This window comes from Helobdella robusta, assembly GCF_000326865.2.
Source record: "Helobdella robusta unplaced genomic scaffold HELROscaffold_52, whole genome shotgun sequence".
NCBI lineage: Eukaryota > Metazoa > Annelida > Clitellata > Rhynchobdellida > Glossiphoniidae > Helobdella > Helobdella robusta.
In genome coordinates, this window is record NW_008705269.1 from 442,462 (window position 1) to 462,120 (window position 19,659).

The window sequence follows — 19,659 nt, forward strand, 5'->3', positions numbered from 1 at the left end:
AGATATTTCCTTGTGAATTTGTATAAAACATCTGGCAGGGATTATGTTGCATTAGCCCAACGGGTGATCTCTGAGTCGTAAATGTTTTCCTTAACCGACTTTATCAATGTTCCTTGGCATTGTAGCGACGATAGATGGTTGAAGTCATTTTGCACGCCATTTGAATATCGTTGCTTTGGATTTGGTTGTCGACTTTTTTGTATTCGTTCTTTGATTCCTGCCACAAAACTCTCATTTCTTCCCTGGTGTTTGTTTTTAAGTGTCCCCGAAGTTTTAATCTCATTAGCTCTGTGTGATGTTTTAGCGATTTTATGTTTAACCCTCCACTTTTGTAAGGCAACGACAAAACTTCAGCAACACAACTACTTACGGGAAGAGACAACCAATCTCTTACAGCTTCGCATATCAACGGGTCTAGGCTGTTACCTATCCAAGTTAGCGAAATATCGTATAATCGCAATTGGAATGATAATTGAGACGGAATGAAGCGACGTAGGATTTGAAGTTTCCATTGAGCTGTTGTATTAAAGTCGCTGATTACTTGCAGCATATCCGTTAGCTTCTTTCGGAGCATCTCTTTTTCCTTGACGTTTTTGCACTCAAAATCATAAGATTTACCCAGATACTCAAACCTATCATCGACGCCTATCTGAGGTATTGTTTCGTCGTCTATTGTTAGCTTCGGCAGAAATTGTTCATATGCGCCAACCCGCTTTCGCATCCCGAATGTGCAACACTTGTCGACTCTTATCTTCATGCCAGACCATTTGCACCAGGATTGGTTGAGATTGATTAGAGTCTGGGCACCATCAGAGCTGTTTGTTATAATAGCTGTATCGTCAGCGAATTGCAGCCATGCTCTGGATTTTAGATTAGCCGCAGGGCCCCATAGGTATCCACATTGTTCATATTCTTTTCTTTCCAACATCCTCATTAGAGGGTAGAAACAGAGGTTAAAAAGAAGAGGTGAACAGGGGTCAACCTGCAGCACTCCACGTTTCACAGGGATTGGTGGAGTTAACTGCTCGCGTACTGATACTGTTGTTGAATAGTCAGCATAAATAGGATCAATTAAGTTGCACATCTGGTCCGGTATATGATGGTATTTTAGAACAGATGAGATGAGATCGTGACTAACCTCACCAAATGCATTTCTGAGATCTAGAAGGGTGACGATGATCGTTCGATGATGTTTTTTCGCATCTTTCATCAGGTGGGTAAGTAGATGAGTGTGTTCCGTCACTCCGTCCAATTTTGGATAGAAGCCCTTTTGTTGAAGAAGCTGTTGATAAAGCTGTTTTTTTCCAGATATTTGTGTATTCTGTTGTTGAGGCATGTAGAAAAGATCTTGTAAAGAACCGGTTGGAGCGTTATCGGTCTAAAGTTAGCTGGGTCATTGGGGTCACCTTTTTTATAGATTAAAATGGTGAAGCCCTTTCTCCAACAGGATGGAATCGTAGCAGACCTCCAGCATTCAACTATTAATTGGTGAATTGCAGCATAGGGCATTTTTTGAAGACAATTATTAAGATTTGATCGAGCGGACAGGGGGATGCTCTAAGTTTGCATTTTCTAATGACTGTTGCTATTTTGTGGTATGTTGGGGGGTCGATGTTGCATGGAATTGTTGGTTGTTGCAATGTAGGAACCCAGTTCGGAAGGCGAAACTTATTGTGAAATGGATCGTGGAGTATGTTGTAAAAGTATTTCTTGCAGTCGTCGATGCTGAATGACGGAGTTAAGCTGTTTGATGGATTGAACAATTTTTTGCATGTTGACCAGAATTTGACTTTCAGTTGTTTTGTTATGTCGACATGTTTCTCAGTTTTTGCATTTTTCATTGATTAAAAGATTTGTTTGCTTAATGTGCTGATTTTCATGTCGAACTGTGGTCGTTGCGGCCAAGTAATTTTAACTGTTTTAGGTCCTTCTTCATGTTTTTGACTGTTTTATTGGGGTGTTGTGTTGTCGATAATTCTTGTGGCTTTACCGTGCCGTAGTTGGATGCAAAATAATTGTAGATCAGTGATTGGAATGATGTGGTGAAATTGTTGATGTCGGATACATTTGGTAAGGACGTTCTGTATAGTTGGAAGTATGTATTTGCTTCCCTCCAATGTTTTAGAGTCTAGGTAGTTTTATTCCAATGAGAGGAGTTTTCATGATGTTGCTGTCCAACCTTTCAAGGGATGCTTGTTCGCGTTGTGGTGGTGGCGACAGTTCCAAATTTTTGTCAGATTCCTCTGGGGTTTCTAGTGCATTCCTAAGGTTTTTAAACATTTTGCAGGAACGTTGGTGTAATTTCAAGCCCTTCCTACCCTTGCAACTCTTACCACAACTCTTACCACAACAACATGGAATTAAATTATTTTCATTATTAGTTAAAATATCGTTTTTTTTAGAACTATTAAAAATGTTAGGAGATATCACAATATTACTTTTTGGTGAACTGCGTATATTAAAATTGTCATTATTATTCAACGTTGTTTTAGTGCACCTCCAGGAGTGTCTTCCTACATTTACAAACTCTTTAAAACAATGTGGACATTTACCAGCGTTAACAGTTGAAATTATATTTAAAAGCAAAATAAAACTAAATAAATATTTAAAATTAGATTTTATTAAAACTAGCTTAACCGACAGAATTTTCCGCATCTTCACAACTAACTTTTATATTATTAAACTTTATAAAACCAAATTAAAGTAGGTAAAAACAGTGAGCAGACTAAAATCGACCAACTTTCTCATGTTTACACGATACAATAATCAACAATAATAATAATCAACAACAACAACAATAATAATAATAATAATAATAATAATAATAATAATAATAATAATAATAATAATGGGAACATCTTTTATTTTTCACCATAAAATACATACAATGATAAAAATATATATATATATAAGTTAATGTTAATTAAATAATGCGCAATGATAAAATTTGTAAAAACTGTATAAAATAATAATAACAATAATAATAAAATAATAATAATAACAATAACAATAATAATAACAATAATAAGAAAAACAACAACAACAACACACGTTTAGACATTTTCCCCGAGATCGGGAGTTGCCGTTTGGCTACCTATGATGAAACCGAAATACCCCTCGACGCCATTCTGCCGGATACTGAGGGCCATTGTCACTTTTGTCATCATAAGTAATTTATTTGGCTAATTTTTACGCAGGACGCCCTTCCTTACGCAACCACAGTTATAAGCGGTGAGCCTAGTCTTTGATGATCCAACATCACTCACAAGGCAGTGAGGGTTAGTTTAATGTCATAACCAGGACACTCATAACCAGGACACCAATAATAATAATAAATTGAATTAATTTCGCACTTCACAATTTTAACGCTGTTTTTGCTGCCTTGGCAACTATCGTTCAAAAATTAAATTTTTCATTGTTAAAATTTTTCATTAGAATTTCATTATTCTTTTTCGAATTTTTTGTATATATTTTTAATAATATTAAAACTATAACAATACTAATTAATAAAGTAATCGAATTTCTCGATAGGATGAACAGTTTATTTACCTTTGTTTTTATATAAGGGCAGTTTTGTGCTTGAGCTCCATTCATTTGGCATCGCTCAACAACCCCAGAACTCGCGGCAGAGCTGTGGTAGCTTTTTGAAACCAAAATTGCCAGATGCTTCATGATACCCGTTGGGTCAGCAGTCTTTCCATTTTTAATAACTTTTAAGGCAAAAGTTAGTTCAGCTGCAGAGACATTCAGAATGGGACCCACAATTAAATCGGCATTAAAATCCACACTGATTGGGTTTGTCTCATTCAATAGGCCATTGAAATATGATCTCGATTGGTTTTTGATGTCATCATGTTCAAAGTACCTTTTTTCATTGTTGTCTTTGATGCATGATGCGCCAACAATTTTTTTTCGATCTAGCTGCTTGCTTTGCTCTCCTTTGCTTTTTGCAAACTAGTCTTGACATTGCGGGCTATTGATACCTGTAGTTTTGCAGCTGAGTTCTTGTCACGATATGCCTTCTGATCAACAGCAAGCTTTGAGTGTTGCCACCGCTTGAAAGCAGCTTTCTTTTTCTGCTATAGCTTTTTGGACATCAGTGTTCCACCACCACGTTCTCCGTTCGTTTTGTCGCCTTTCACTAGTTTTCCCACATATTGTTACAGCGGCTTTGATGAGACATACTTTGTCTTTTTGCCAACCTCTATTGGGTTGGAGACCAAGCAAATCTATGACAAGTTCTTCAAACTTTTTCTTATGTTCTGTATATTTCAATTTCCACGTTTTTATTTTTGACTGGTTTCTTTTAGCCGCTTTACTTCCTCTTTCAAAAGTATATCGGCTACTAATGCGGTATGCATGCTTCACTTGGTACCACCTTGACATTGTGAATCATCTTTCTGTCACTTTGTTTCACATGTAGTCGATTTGAGTGGATACAGATCCACTTTTGTAAAGAATATGGTGTTTTGTGCGTTTTCTGAAGAGGGTATTAGAAGGAAAAGCTCATAGCTCTCATGTTAGGGACTAACAGGCTAAGGTAAGGGTAATATTATAACCGCCGCAATTGTCAAATTGCGCTATATTTTTTGTTATCATTGCTATTTCTTTGCTATATTTGAAATTTTGTTAGTGTAATAATCTACTGTAGAAGCTATATAAAGACTTGTAATAGAGAGAGATTTCCAGCGAGGTTTGAAGCAAAATCGCAAATGTTATTTATGTAGTTAATTGGATTAGATAAGTGTTTCTATTACTGTTGGTAATCAAATAAACGTTCAACAAAGTTTGCGTTTGAAGCAGTTGTGTTCATCTATCAAAAATCTTGAACTTACGGAATAACGATAACTTGACGATCGTTAGAAGCTACAACACTGATGTTGGAATAATAGAGATCATTGAAGTTATAACATTGGTGTTGGTAGTAACCAGCGTTAAAGTTTGCAGTATTAATCCCATTAGAATAAGATTTATTATGCTAGTTATTACTACTCTTTTTAATTATATTTAATTTCTTATTAAATTAATCAATCAATCAATCTTCGTTTAGCGTCCACGTCCAGAGACCAAATTCTCCCAAGGTAGGACGGTGTTTTCTTTGCCATCAACTTTTTGCGCCAAATTAGGCGATCAGTTGTATCCATTTCATTTAAATTTAGAGCTTTCATGTCTTGCTCGATTGTTTGCGACCAGGACTTCTTTGGACGGCCTTTGGAACGTGTGCAAGGTACTTCAACATCTGTAAGAGAAGTTATGGCACTGTTTCCACTTCGTTTGACATGACTAAACCACCTCAGACGGTGTTGCCGGCATTCGTCCTTTATATTATCTAAACCAGAACAACGCAGGATTTCGGTTCGATTTATTTTCTTATTAGCTGTATTAAAATATGAAATCTTAAAAAATATGATATCTTAAAAAACCAAGTAACAAACAATTTTTTCATAGCAAATTCACAAAATGGCTTTCCAATCTATAAATATTAAAAATATAAAATAACCCTTGAAAGAACTAGTAAAATTTTTGTAGTAATCAATAAAACTCTGAATTGTTTTTTTTCCAGAAACAGTTTTGGCTAAAATACCCCATGTAGCTTCTGTATTTGCAACCTGAAACACAAAAGTTTTACTATTTAAACATCTGATAAACAGACAGTGATAATTAAAGACATTAAAAACCGACTTAGCAAGGTCAACAAGCTAGCAAGATTACCGAGCTAGCTCTCTCGGTAAAATTGCTGTTTCGAGCTGCTAAATATTATTCTTCGAGCTGTTCAAATATTATTTGTTCAAAACTAAAAGACCATCGTGCTGGTAAAATTCAGTGCTTGCGCGTGCATACGTAATGTACATGTGCGTCGCGGGGTGTGGATAGTACAGACTTTATGACACAAACGTTGTAAAGCTTCTTAAAATTTTTATGATGAAAGACCATTCTATATCATATATCATATGGGCGGCGTGATGGTCTAATGGTTAAGGTCGCCTGACGCTGCTTCGCAGTAATCGATTTCGAATATGACAAAAAGATCCCCGCCTATCACATGCTTCGTGTGTGATGCGTTGTATACCACGTATTAATTTACGATGTTTGTGCGCTTTGTTGAATCCTCTGAACTTTGGAAGAGTGTAATTGACCTTTTTAATTGACCTTTATCTCAAATAACAAGCCATGGAAACAGAAAGACGGAGTTGCAATGGGCTCCCCAATGGGCGTTTAGTTTGCCAATTTCGGCATGGGACATCCGAAAGAAAATTTATTCACCAAAAACCAGCCACTCAAACCTCAGCTATATGGTCGATATGTAAATGATATCTTCGTCACATACAACAATGATGAAACTATTTACCAACTTCTGGAAGAGTTCAATAAATCAAAATAAAAATTCACAATTGAACCGAAAATAAATTACCTTTTTGGGTTGTTCTAGCTCAAAATATAAACAATAATTTCAAAACTTCCGTTTATACCAAACCAACCAACAAAGGAGAATGTTTAAACGAATAGTGAATGCTTGCTGTGAAACATATTTAAAAAGCACGATTTCGTCATTGGTTAACCTTTACACACTGCACAGATTTAGAAGATAAGACAAAAGAACTGAAGAAGAAAGAAATTAATAAGATTATGAAAATTCACTCATTGATTTGATAATCATAAAAAGAGAGCAGCAAGATGATATGAACCAATCCACTAAAGCTAATAATATAACAATAAATTATAAAAACTTTATGTCTACGTCATATAAAACGGATGAAAAAATATGAAGAAAAATAGTCATAAAGAAGGTCAAAACAACCGATTGTAATGATAAATTACAACTATGCCAACAATAGAATTTCTTCCCTTAATCTTAAAAATAATAGTAATAAGAAACAAAAAACAGTAATGAAAAGTAGTCACCACCAAATTTCAGAATATTCACGGAACTGCAATTACTAGACGATTACTAGGCAATTCAACGATAGCACAAAAATAATGTATCACAATAGGAATACTTTTCAACTTAAATTGCAGAAGCACTTTATCATTATCATAATACGGCACGACATCTTTATAAACAATAACCAAATATACAATAACTTCTCATACACACAAACACACATATACACGTAAACATTAAAAAAACATATTTCCATAAACTAAAAAAACCCTGTAATAATTATATAAGAGAACGCAGTAACTTGGCTGCTGACAACGAAACTAATAATAAACAAAAACAATGGATCATCGCAAAATGAATAAGGGAGCCAGTGATATTTCTTAATGATTGTATCTATGACAGTCTTAACCATAATTTTATATATATAATTGGACAATATTTATATATATATATATATTGTTGATCTCATCTTGTTCAAGAACCATCTCATTTTTGTCGTTTTTGATACATAGGGCACCAACTGTCTTTTTTCGCACGCTTTGCTTGTTTTGCTATACGATACAGAGATACTTTTAGTGAGCCACTCTATGCACTGATCTGTCCGAGCCAGTGCGACTTAACGTCTTGCATATTTGTTCTTTTCACGGAAAATTTTATGGTCATCACCAGACTTTAATTTTTGCCATCTTGTATGCAGTTTTCTTTTCAGCTATTGCATTTTGTACATTGTCATTCCATCACCAAGTGTCCCGTTCATGCTGAAGTTTTGTACCAATTTTCCCACAAACTGTAGTTGCAGCGTTCATCAAAACGGTTTTGTATGTACTCCAATCTGTACTGGCTCAAGAAGTCTATGTTGGGCGACACATGATTGGCCAGGTATAACTTTTACATTTTTGAATAGCCTTCGTTGTTTTTGCCTGACAGCAAAAAAATCAATTTTCGTGGCTGATGGTCCACTTTTATATGTTATGAGATGTTCTAACCTCTTTCTAAAATATGTGTTCAGTAAACAAAACTGTAAACTTTCAGCAAACTTAAGGATGCGGTTGACATCTTCATTCCGTTCTTCATAGCCAAAACCGCCATGTACGTTGTCAAAACCATCTGTTTTTTCTCCAACGTGGCCATTGAGAGCGCCTCCAATCAGGATTGTTTCAGATTTTGGTATTGTTGAGATGCTGTCAGAGAACGCAGCCCAAAAGTCATTTTTCATCTCTTCTGATTCGCCTGTCTGTGGTGCGTATGCAGAAAAAATAATCATTATTTGCTTTTCTAGGGGAAGCTTGATCCACATGAGACGTGAATTAATTCTTTCAATATCCAGTACTTCTTGGGCTAGCGGTTCTCTGACAAAAATTCCAACACCATTTTTGACCCTCTTTTGACCATTCCAGAATAGTTTATATTAAAAATTATTATATATATTATTATTATATAAAAATTATTATATTATATAAATGATTATATATATTAATATTATATAAAAAATTGTTAAACGATAAATATTAATTACAAAATATTTATAATTATTTATAATTATAATTGTTAAACGATAAATGTTAATTACAAAATATTTATAATTAATTTGAATAAAAAACTGAAATCATTGAAAATAAAAAAAACTGACAAAATTAACTAGAAAATAAAAATAATTGCATTTGTTTTTATATAGTCTTATCTGAAAATATCTAATTAACAATATATATTATATATACACTGCCTGAGCGTCTTGTAAAAAATTACTTTACTCGAATATAATTCTAATTAAAAAATAAATCAATTGAAGTTTATTGGTGTTTCGGAAAAAATAATCACCTTAAAAAATTGGTTGTAAATATTCATCAGAATTTTATAAGATTCGTCTAACAGACCATGTTCACCAAAGCTCAGAGATCCTCTGACCAAATTCTGAAATTAAAACTTAAGCTTTATATTAACTTTCAAAAATCGAAAAAAAATTATCAATTTGTTTAAAAAACAAAGGTTTGTGTCGTGAATGCAAAAACATACAAAATAATAAAAGCCCGTTCTAAGAAAAGTTTTAACTTATAGTTTTATTCAATTGTATCCGTCCTCTACTGCAATCTTAACGGAAAAAAAACAATACACCAGACAAATCTACCAATAAACAAATCTACCAATAAAAAACATGCTTGTTAAACAAATTCTTTGGCTGCAGACTCGATGTTAATTTAGTCGATTGTTTTGAATGGCCTACGTATAGCACTGTCAAAAAACGTATGTGGCTTTTGTTCTCGTGTCTTGGACATCCTTGATCAGTTTGTGAATTTATTGAAATCTGCTTATATGTACACTGTGAGCTGTATGAGGTTGCAGCGACAATATTCTTTGTGGTTTGCGATTGACAGTAGTAACAGACTTCCAAAATAATTGAAGCTGTTGACTTGTTTTACCTGTTTCCATTGATTCCACTATAAGAGCTGTATACTAAACATATCATACATTGTTTATATTCAAGCATTCAATGGATAATCCAGGTAGATCTATCTTTCTCATGATGATCTCACTATAAAGATTGTACAGGTCTGGAAAGAATACACAGCCTCGCCTAACACCATTATTTGTTTCGACAAAACTTATCACTTTGTTACCAACTTTTATCGCTGTTCTGGCCCCAATATAGATAGGGTCTTTTCCATCAATATCCATATTTTTCAATCTTTCTATAAACTCCACTTGTTTCACGCTATCAAAAGCTTTGGAGTAGTCAATGAAACATATAATAATGTCTTTGTTCATTTCAATCGCTCGTTCACTGATCATTCATATCATAAAGATAGCGTTTCTTGTGCAACAATCCTCGACAAAACCACATAGGACATTCAAAATTTCAGATCTTATTTGTTTCGTGCTCTCATCATAAAAATTTTCAAAAGAAGTTTTATAAGATGACTCATCAAGCTAATTGTTCGATATAGTTCACATTCTGTTGCTTTAGGTTTTTTAGCAATGCAATAAATATTGACTTGGATAAATCTCCAGGAATATCGCCGTCGTTATATATCTCATTCAAAATTTCTGTCACGTTTTCAATGCCAAATTCATCAAGGCATTTAATTTCTTCAACAATTCTCATCTGAGTTTAGTGCTTTATTTGATTTCATTTTGCAAAGAACGGCACGAACTTTACATCAAAGTATTTTTGGTCTTTCTACGTCTTTTTAACACGGATATCGTCGAAAGGATCGTTAATGTATTCAGTCAATCATAAAAGTAATTTTTTCTTTCTCTAAGATTACTTTATCTGATTTAGCTTTTATTCATCCAGAAACGGTACAAGCCCTTTATCCTGTGATTTCTTGAATGTGTTTATACTTTGCATTTGCATTACATCTGTTTTACATCTTTTCAATGATTTCATTCAACCACCTTTTGCATCTAAGCATATTGTATTGTCCAGCTTTTTGTATCTACCAGGATTGAAGCCTTTCACTTTCTTTCGTTCGTTTATCAGAGATAGAGAGAAAGAGTATTTATGTATTATATATAATGCGTATAATATTATATATAATATGATCTTATATAATTATATATAATATGAGATATATCAGAGAGAGAGTATTTATGTATTATATATAATGGGTTATATATATATATTTATTATATATATATATTTTTGGTAAACCATTACCTGCCATAGGCCAGATGTATCAATTTTACAAAATTTGAATCTTTCTTTGTACAATTTTATTCAAAATAAAATAATAAAAAATATTTTGACATTAGAAAATAAAAATTTTGTAAAAAATTAGTGAGATAAATGAGCTTGTCTTTTATTTATATTTTAATTTGGCCATAACGCGTGATAACTGTTAACTCTAAGTTTTACAGGGTTTTTATCAATTTTACTCTAAACATGTGCAAACAGCTGATAACAAAAGCTGAATATTCGAGCTGTTTATATTCAATTTACTAAAGAGAGAGCTTAGTGAGGTCAAAACTACAAAAAATCGATGAGAAATATATCGGCCATGATAAATTAGGCAATCTCACCAAAGAAAAGTAAAAATAATTGATTACCATTTTATTATTATTATTATTATTACTGTTATTATTACTTAATTTATGATGTAAATTTTACTGTAGTGCCAAGTAGTATTCTTTTGTATTATTAGTATTAATAACGCCAGTTCGTTTGTTTTGGGCCTGCAAAATGTTCATAGGTGAGGTAATATTGTATGAAAGCGAGGTAATTATACATAAAAATATTACTAATTTGTTTAAATGCTAAAAAAAGAGACCTAGACAAAACATTGAAGACAGTTCTATAAATGAACATGAGGTTGACGAAGACTTTAAACTATCACATCGAGGAGAGCAAACGGCTTCGCAAGTCGAACGAAAAGCTGGAAGAAGAGAATGATTTTTTGCAATCCGAGAAGGAGACAGCTGGGATGTTGAGTTTTCAAAAGTGGCGGTATCTAGGAAGCAGAAACAAGTCATTTCGGAGCTCCAAGGAAAAATATCAACTCTAGAATCTACCCTACAGACCGCAGAATCTACGATAAGTTCAAACGAAAGAGCGCTCGTTCTAGTCAAAAATGACGTAACTAAAAGCAAAGATAATAAACTAGTCACGCTTGAAAAAAAGCCCGAATTAAAATCCAAAGAACTGGAGAAGTTGAAGGCATCGAATAAAAATTTTTAGAAAAAAAAGTCGGATGTTGAGACCTTCCTCATCTGACGCCAGGAGACAGATGGAAATTGAAAGCATTTTTATTATAAAGAATTAGAAGAGAAAGCAGAAGGACAAGAAGGAGAACTCAAGAATATTGTAGATTACCTTGAATAATAGTAATAATAACAGCAAGAAAAAACTCAATTCCAGGATTTCCACGTTTAACAGAAGGTAACATTACTAGTAACATTTTCTCTAAACTAGAACTTGAAACTAAGTTAGTAAGCGTGGATGGTTGCCACTGGACACGATGACGATATCGTAAATTATTTTCTTATAAATGTTATAGATAGATGAATTTGTGGAATGATGGTTTTTTTTCTTTTAAGGGTACATATACAATCAGAACCAGTTATGCCCAGGACCATATTATTTGGTACTGGGCATGACATAAAACTGCATCTACGCTGCCTTACGTGCTTTTGAGCTGCCTTGCGTGCTTTTGAGCGCTTATAACTGGTGGTTGTCGTCAGGGTGGGTTTCCAGATGTAAAAACTTTTCCCCAAATTACTTTTATGCCATCACAAAAAAAAACAACAGCCCCTAGTCCCCAGCAGGCCTTAAGTGGTAAAGGGGTGCCAAGAATCCCTGGGAAGCATGCAATAGCGGAGGGATGTTGCAGAAAAACTCAGAATTGCCCCTCTTTGGTACTTAGACATGGAACGTTCAATGTTGGATCATTGTTGCAGCATGGAAATCGCAGAAATGTTCGAACATAGAAGAATTGACATCTGCTGCTCTCAGGAAATCCGATGAAAATCGAATGGTGTCTGCCAGATCAACTCAGACAGTGAAAAATATGAACTTTTCTGGAATGGTCAAAAGACGGCCAAAAATGGTGTTGGAATTTTTGTCAGAGAACCGTTAGCCCAAGAAGTACTGGATATCAAAAGGATTAATTCACGTCTCATGTGGATCAAGATTCGCATAGAAAAGCAAACAATGATTATTTTTTCTGCATACGCACCACATACAGGCGAATGACAATGAAACAATACTAAATCTCAACAATACCAAAATCTGAAACAATCCTGATTGGAGGCGATCTCAATGGCCACGTTGGAGAGAAAACAGATGGTTTTGACAACGTACATGGCGGTTTTGGCTATGCAAAACGAAATGAAGATGGCAACCGCATCCTTGAGTTTGCTGAAAGTCACGAGTATTGTTTACTGAACACATATTTTAGAAAAAGGTTGGAACATCTCATAACATACTAAAGTGGACCATCAGCCACGTAAACTGATTTCTTTGCTGTACATACAAAACCGTTTTGATAAACGCTGCAACTACAGTTTGTGGGAAAACTGGTAAAAAAAGTCAACATGAACGGGACACTTGGTGGTAGAATAACAGTGTACAAAATGCAATAGCTGAAAAGGAAGCTGCAAAAATCAAAGTCTGTTGATGACCATAAAATTTTCCGGGAGAAGAACAACTATGCAAGACGTCAAATTGCACTGGCTTGGACAGATCAGAGCAGACAGTGTCCCACTAAAAGCAACAGTGATTAAATGAAATCTTTGTATCGTATAGCAAAACAAGCAAAGCGTAAGAAAAAAGACATAGTTGGTGCCTCATGTATCAAAAATGTCAAAAATGAGATGGTTCTTGAACAAGATGAGATCAAGCTACAGTGGAGAGAATACTTCAACCGTCTGTTAAACGAAACAAATTTTATCAATGTTAACTTTGACGCGCCACCCATCGAAGGTCCGATTCCAGGCATCACTGTAGAGGAGCTTACAGAAGCTCTGAAAGCTATGAAGAATAAAAAGGCAGCAGGGCCCTCTGGACTCACAAATGACATTATCAAAGCATCTGGTACTGCAGGTATCCAAACGTTACTACAACTTTGACGTAAAATCGGGAGAAATTGCTCAATGCCAACTAAATGGAACTATAGCATGACAGTCCCGCTATACAAAGGCAAAGGTGATCCATTGAACTGTTCATCATATCGGGGTATACGTCTGTTAGAACATTCCCTGAAAATTGTCGAAAAAATCATTGAGAGAAGATTAACGTCGTGCATCACAATCGGAAATTATCAATTTGGTTTCCTAGCGGGAAAATCATCAATTGATACAATTCACATCCTTCGGCAACCGCAAGAGAAGTACCTCGCAAAGCATCAACAACTATCACACATTTTTGTAGACCTTGAAAAAGCATTTGATCGAGTTCCCCGTGAAACAATCAGGTGGAGTCTACGTCGACAACTCATTCCAGAATATCTTGTTCGACTTGTGATGGAAATGTATACGAATACTAAAACTCTTGTCAGCACAACAGTTGGAAACACAGATGCATTTGACATCGGCGTTAAAATTCACCAAGGCTCGATTCTCAGTCCACTGTTATTTATAACTGTGATGGAACAAATCACAAAACCGATACGCACTGGTGACATTTGGAATCTAATATATGCTGATGATATCGTTTTAACAGCCACGTCTGAGCAGAATGCAGCACAGATGTTTGAAGATTGGAACACCAGACTCGCCGATCATGGATTCAAAGTCAACATCAGCAAAACCAAAGCAATGAACACTGGTAAACCCATCCAATTAACAGTTACTGGACGATGGCCATGTTCAGTTTGTAAAGCTGGTGTAGGTAACAATTCAATCAAGTGTCAGCAGTGTAACCAGTGGTGTCACAAACGTTGTTCAAAAATAATTGGTACTTTATCTAAAGTGTCCAATTTTGTTTGTCCTGCTTGCATCAATGCACAACAACAAATTCAAAATAGCACTGTTTTAGAAGCCATTAGGGTAGAGAAAGTCACATCGTTTCAATATCTAGGAAATGTTCTGGATTGTACTGGAACAGCTGAAGCTGCCGTTCGGGCACGCATACGTGCAGCCTGGAATAAATGGCATCTTCTTGCCTCTATATTGATGCGGCGTGACTACGATCAAGACTTTATAAATCTGTGGTACGTCTGGTGTTCTTATATAGCGCAGAAACATGGCCAATGACAACCAAACGGGAACAACAATTTCCCGAACCAATATGAAAATGCTCCCATAGATGCAACGAATTAGTCTGAAAGACCACATCAAATCTACCGAGATCCTGCGTCGTGCTGGTTTAGATGATATAAAGGACGAATGCCGGCAACACCGTCTGCGGTGGTTTGGTCATGTCAAACGAAGTGTAAGCAGTGCCATAACTTTTTTTGCAGATGTTGATGTACCTGGCACACGTCCCAAAGGCTGTCCAAAGAAGTCCTGGTCACAAACAATCGAGCAAGACATGAAAGCTCTAAATTTAAATGAATTGTTGTATCAACAACTGATCGTCTAATTTGGCGCAAAAAGTTGATGGCAAAGAAAACAACGTCCTACCTTTGGGAACCGGGTTTCTAGACGCAAAACGAAGATTGATTGATTATCAGAGATACGATGTCATCGGTTATCCATTTTGACCAATTCTTTGCTCCTTCAACGATATAACTTCCCTTGCTGATTTTGTGACTGCATCTTAAAATTTTTCACATTTAGATTTTTTACGTCTTCCGTCAATAACTGAAAACGATTTCGTACTTCAACGTTATACTTGACCTTGATCTCATCATTTTGTGACGGACTGACAAAATCCAAACGTTTTGGGGCAACTTCACTCTTCATTTTCTTCAACTTTATCTTGATTTTACAAACAACTAACAATCAGCTTCAGAGTAACTTCTGCATTGTAAAACAGCATTTCGACATTGTCTATTCATAGTAATGTAATAATCAATCATATTTCTTATATTTTGTCTCCGAGTCTCTTCAAAGAATATTTTTGCCTTGGGTGTTTGTCAAACTAAAAGTTGGTAATGATTTAATCATTTACGCCACATCATTCAATTAACTTTTCACTCTACTCCTCTTCATTTCTTTCCCCTATCCCATGTATTTTTTCTGAGCCAAATTTTGCATTCAGGCCACATATCACAATAACAACTTCATGAGATTTACAAAGCATGTTTTTAAAGCATCATCTACATCACTGTAAAAAGTATCAAGTCTTCTCCACTGCTTTCAATCGTTGGCGCATAAACTTGGTTGACAGGTTTTGCGTGTAATATGACCAACAAAACTCTGGCATCGCCCAGAAACCTTACAAATGTTTAAACATTTTTTTGTTCAAAAGTACACCTACTCCTCGTTTGTGTGAATCGCCTCCAGAGTAGATAAATTTGCCTTTTTCAAAAGTAGTGACACCTGATTTCTCCCACCAAGGTTCGCTTACTCTTTTTATTTCCTGTTTTACGTTTTCAAATATCACAGTCTGATACAACGTTCTAACGTTCCATGTTAAATCAATCAATCTTCGTTTAGCGTCCAGAAACCCATTCCCCCGAGGTAGGACGTTGATTCATTGCCATAAATTTTTTGCTCCAAATTAGACGTTCATTTGTATCCATTTCATTTAAATTTAGAGCTTTTATGTCTTGCCAGATTGTTTGCAACCAGGGTTTCTTTGGAAGGCCTTTGGGTCGTGTGCCAGGTACTTCAACATCTGCAAGAGAAATTTTGGCACTGTTTCTACTTCGTTTGACATGACCAAACCACCGCAAACGGTGTTGCCGGCATTCGTCCTTTATATCATCTAAACCAGCACGAAGCAGGATCTCGGTAGATTTGATGTGGTCCTTCAGACTAATTTGTTTCATCCATCGGAGCATTTTCATATCGGTTCGGTGAAGTTGTTGTTCCAGTTTGGTTGTCATTGGCCATGTTTCTGCACCATATAACACCGGACGTATTACAGATTTATAAAGTCTTGATCGTAGTGGTAGTACGTAGTGGGATGTTACGCCGCATCAATATAGAGGCAAGGAGATGCCATTTATTCCAGGCTGCACGTATGTGTGCTCGAACGGCAGCTTCAGCTATTCCAGTACAATCCAGAACATCTCCTAGATATTGAAACGATGTGACTTTCTCTACCTTAATGGCTTCAAAAACATTGCTTTTTTTAATTTGTTGTTGTGCATTGATGCAAGCAGGACAAACAAAATTGGACACTTTAGATAAAGTGCCAATTATTTTTGACCTTTTTTGACAATTATTCTAACGTTCCATGTTGCCACAGTAAAACGTTTATTCAACCTGTCATTATCATAATGTTTTTTTGATTTGGTTTGTGTTTGTCGATGGTTTTTTTGGCAAAAGTTGTAGACAGTAGGTTGCTATTACTTGCTTTCAATTATTTTTCCTTCTTTATGAGATAACTCATAACAAATAAAATTATCTAAAATAATTAAGTAAGTTAAAGTAATATGGACAATGTACTTGGAATTAATGTTTAAAAATTAAAATTAAAGATAATCCAAAAATAATAAACAACAACACACGTTTAGACGACATTTTCCCCGAGATCAAGGGTTGCCGTTTGGCTACCTATGATGAAACCGAAATACCCTTCGACGTCATTTACATCTGTCACTCGCCTCAGTATCACGCAACCCTGCTTTCACTATGTCCTTCTCCACCTCCTCTCTCCATCCCAATCGCGGACGAACCCTTCCTATCACTCCTTCAACCTCGAACTCCAACGCTCGCCTAATCCCGACCCTTTCATCCCCTCTCAACACATGTCCATGCCACCGCAATCTCAATCTCCTTACCAATGTCACAATGTCCTCATTCAGTCCTATCATCGACATCAGCTCTGTACTACTCCTCTTATCCTTCACTTTAACCCCACACATCATCCTCACCATAGCTCTTTCAGCCCTATGCAGTACACTTTTCTCCTCTCTCCTCAACACCCAAGTTTATATACCCTCCCTTTCATCTTCACTGACCATTTCTTTTTACACAATACCCCAACAAGTTCCCTAAAATTCATCCATCCCACACTCTCCTATCACATACCCCACAGGGGTCTATTTTACTTATCACTCGCTCCCCACCTTTCCCACTTACCATTACCTTCGTCTTAGTAATATTAACCTTTAACCCTTTCTTTTCGATAACACTTTTCCATCTGTCAAATTTTAACTGCAATTTTTCCATGCTATCAGCCATCAAAACTAAATCATCTGCATACAAAATCTCAAATAACAACTTCTCCATTATGTTTCCCCACACAACAAACAAACAAAAACGGTGATAACACTGATCCTTGATGCACCCCTACCTTAACACTAAAAACAAAACCCCTGTCGTCTTACCTAGTTTCATTTCTCTAACTGCCCTCTCTACTTCCTCCATCGTCACCTTTTCTATGGGTCCGTGTGTGACTGCGGATTCCACATCTCCGTCTCATTTTCTTCATTCATCAACCTTTCCATATGGGCTTTCCACACCTGAGCTTTTTTTTCATCTATGCACAACTTGCCAGATCCATCCCAAACATATCCATTCCCTATAACATCTTTCCTATCCCTCATTGACTGCTTTGCTACTTAGAACATTTTCCTCGAACTCACATCAAATTCCATTTCCCTCGTTGACCTATCTGATGCTTTCGTCATTGCAGTTGCCACTGCCCGTTTTGCAACTTTCTTAGCCTTCCTGTACTCAATATCCGCTTTCTTCGTCATGTCCCTTCTCCACACCCTAAACCTCTCCTTCTTGACCTCTAAAACCTTTCTTATATTTTCATCCCACCACCACGTCTCACCATGCCTACACTTTCCTCACGTCCATCCACATACTTTATCTGCCGTAGTCAACACGCAGTCCCTATATTTCTCCCAAACATCTCCATCCTTACTACTCTCCCAACTTTCAGCCACCTTCAATTCAAATGCCTTCCTCACCTCTACATCCTGTAACTTCCATGCCACAAACTTATCCTTTTTCCTCCTCCCTATTTCTTTTGATACCACATCCATCACAACCATACTATGCTGCAACATACCAGGTATCGCTTCACATTCCTTACATACTTTCTATGATTCGCCCTTATCAATATATAATCTATCATTGACCTATGCTCCTCTGACCTATATGTAATTAATCGTGCTGGTTCTCTTATAAACCAGGTATTCCCCACCACCATGCTATGTGCATCCGCCAACTCCAACACTCTACGCCCTTCCTCATTCCGTATACCATATCCCCATGTACACCTTCATATCCGTCTGCATCCGCCTCCACATAACCATTCAAATCACCCAACAACACCACAAACTCATCCAACCCCGCTTGCCCAATCTCGTCAAAAACATCATCATAAAACCTATCCTTCTCCTCTTCCTTCCTAATTTGTTGCGAAGCATATCCGGATATTTCCCTCACTATTACCTTTCCAAACACCATCACCACCACAATTACACCATTGCTTTTCCGCCTCACTTCCAACACCTTCTACACCAACTCTTCTCTTACCATCACACCAACTCCACCCGTACCATCATCCTCCTTCCACCACAACTTATATCTTCCACCTTTATCCCCCACAAACCTTGTACCCTCTCCCTTCCATCTGATCTCCTGTAATGCAGCCACGTCAACCACTCTCCTCTGCAACTTCTTCACCACTTCCAAACTCCTTCCTGTCAACGTGCCTACATTCCAGGTACCAAACCTCCAACCCCTTGGTCTACAAGTAATCCTTCCATCCATAGTGCCTTGCACCGCAACACTATAGAGTGGGGTGCCAGTAACCAGACCATCCACAGGGCCTTGCACCGAAACCCCATGGACTGGGTCTCCGAGGATTCTTTGCACCCTCTTCTGCCGGATAGTGAGAGCCATCATAAGTATTTTTTTTTACTAATTTTTACGCAGGACGCCCTTCCTTACGCAACCACAGTTATAAGCGGTGGGCCTAGCCTTTGATGATCCAACATCACTCACAAGGCAGTGAGGGTCAGTTTAATGTCATAATCAGGACTAGAAATAATAATACATAAAAATTAAAAATAGTAATTATTTTAGAAAATAAACCAATATAATAAAATTTCAAAATGAACAGAATTGAACATAAATGAATATTAATGAAAGATTAAAAAACAAATAATTAAAAACTAATTTTATGCAATATACATACAATTTGAACTGTGAAATTGAAATTACATAAAATAATGATGTTTTTTAATAACTTCATAATACCTGATATTTAAGAA

General features: G+C 36.1%; 2 protein-coding genes across 2 annotated transcripts; both read right to left on the minus strand.

Annotated features, from left to right (window-relative positions):
- Window positions 1-1,876: 1,876 nt before the first annotated feature.
- Window positions 1,877-2,280, minus strand: HELRODRAFT_179107 (hypothetical protein; the record flags this gene model as incomplete). The annotated part of the gene is made up of 2 exons (XM_009027956.1): window positions 1,877-2,081; window positions 2,180-2,280. 2 exons carry the CDS (start codon window positions 2,278-2,280, stop codon window positions 1,877-1,879), a joined length of 306 nt encoding a protein of 101 aa, XP_009026204.1.
- A 5,654-nt stretch (window positions 2,281-7,934) lies between these two features.
- HELRODRAFT_150089 (hypothetical protein) lies at window positions 7,935-19,120 on the minus strand (the record flags this gene model as incomplete). Its single annotated transcript, XM_009027957.1, has 2 exons — window positions 7,935-8,264; window positions 18,926-19,120. Coding segments are annotated over 2 exons (525 nt in total), but the record flags the coding sequence as incomplete, so codon positions are not given.
- Window positions 19,121-19,659: the final 539 nt, after the last annotated feature.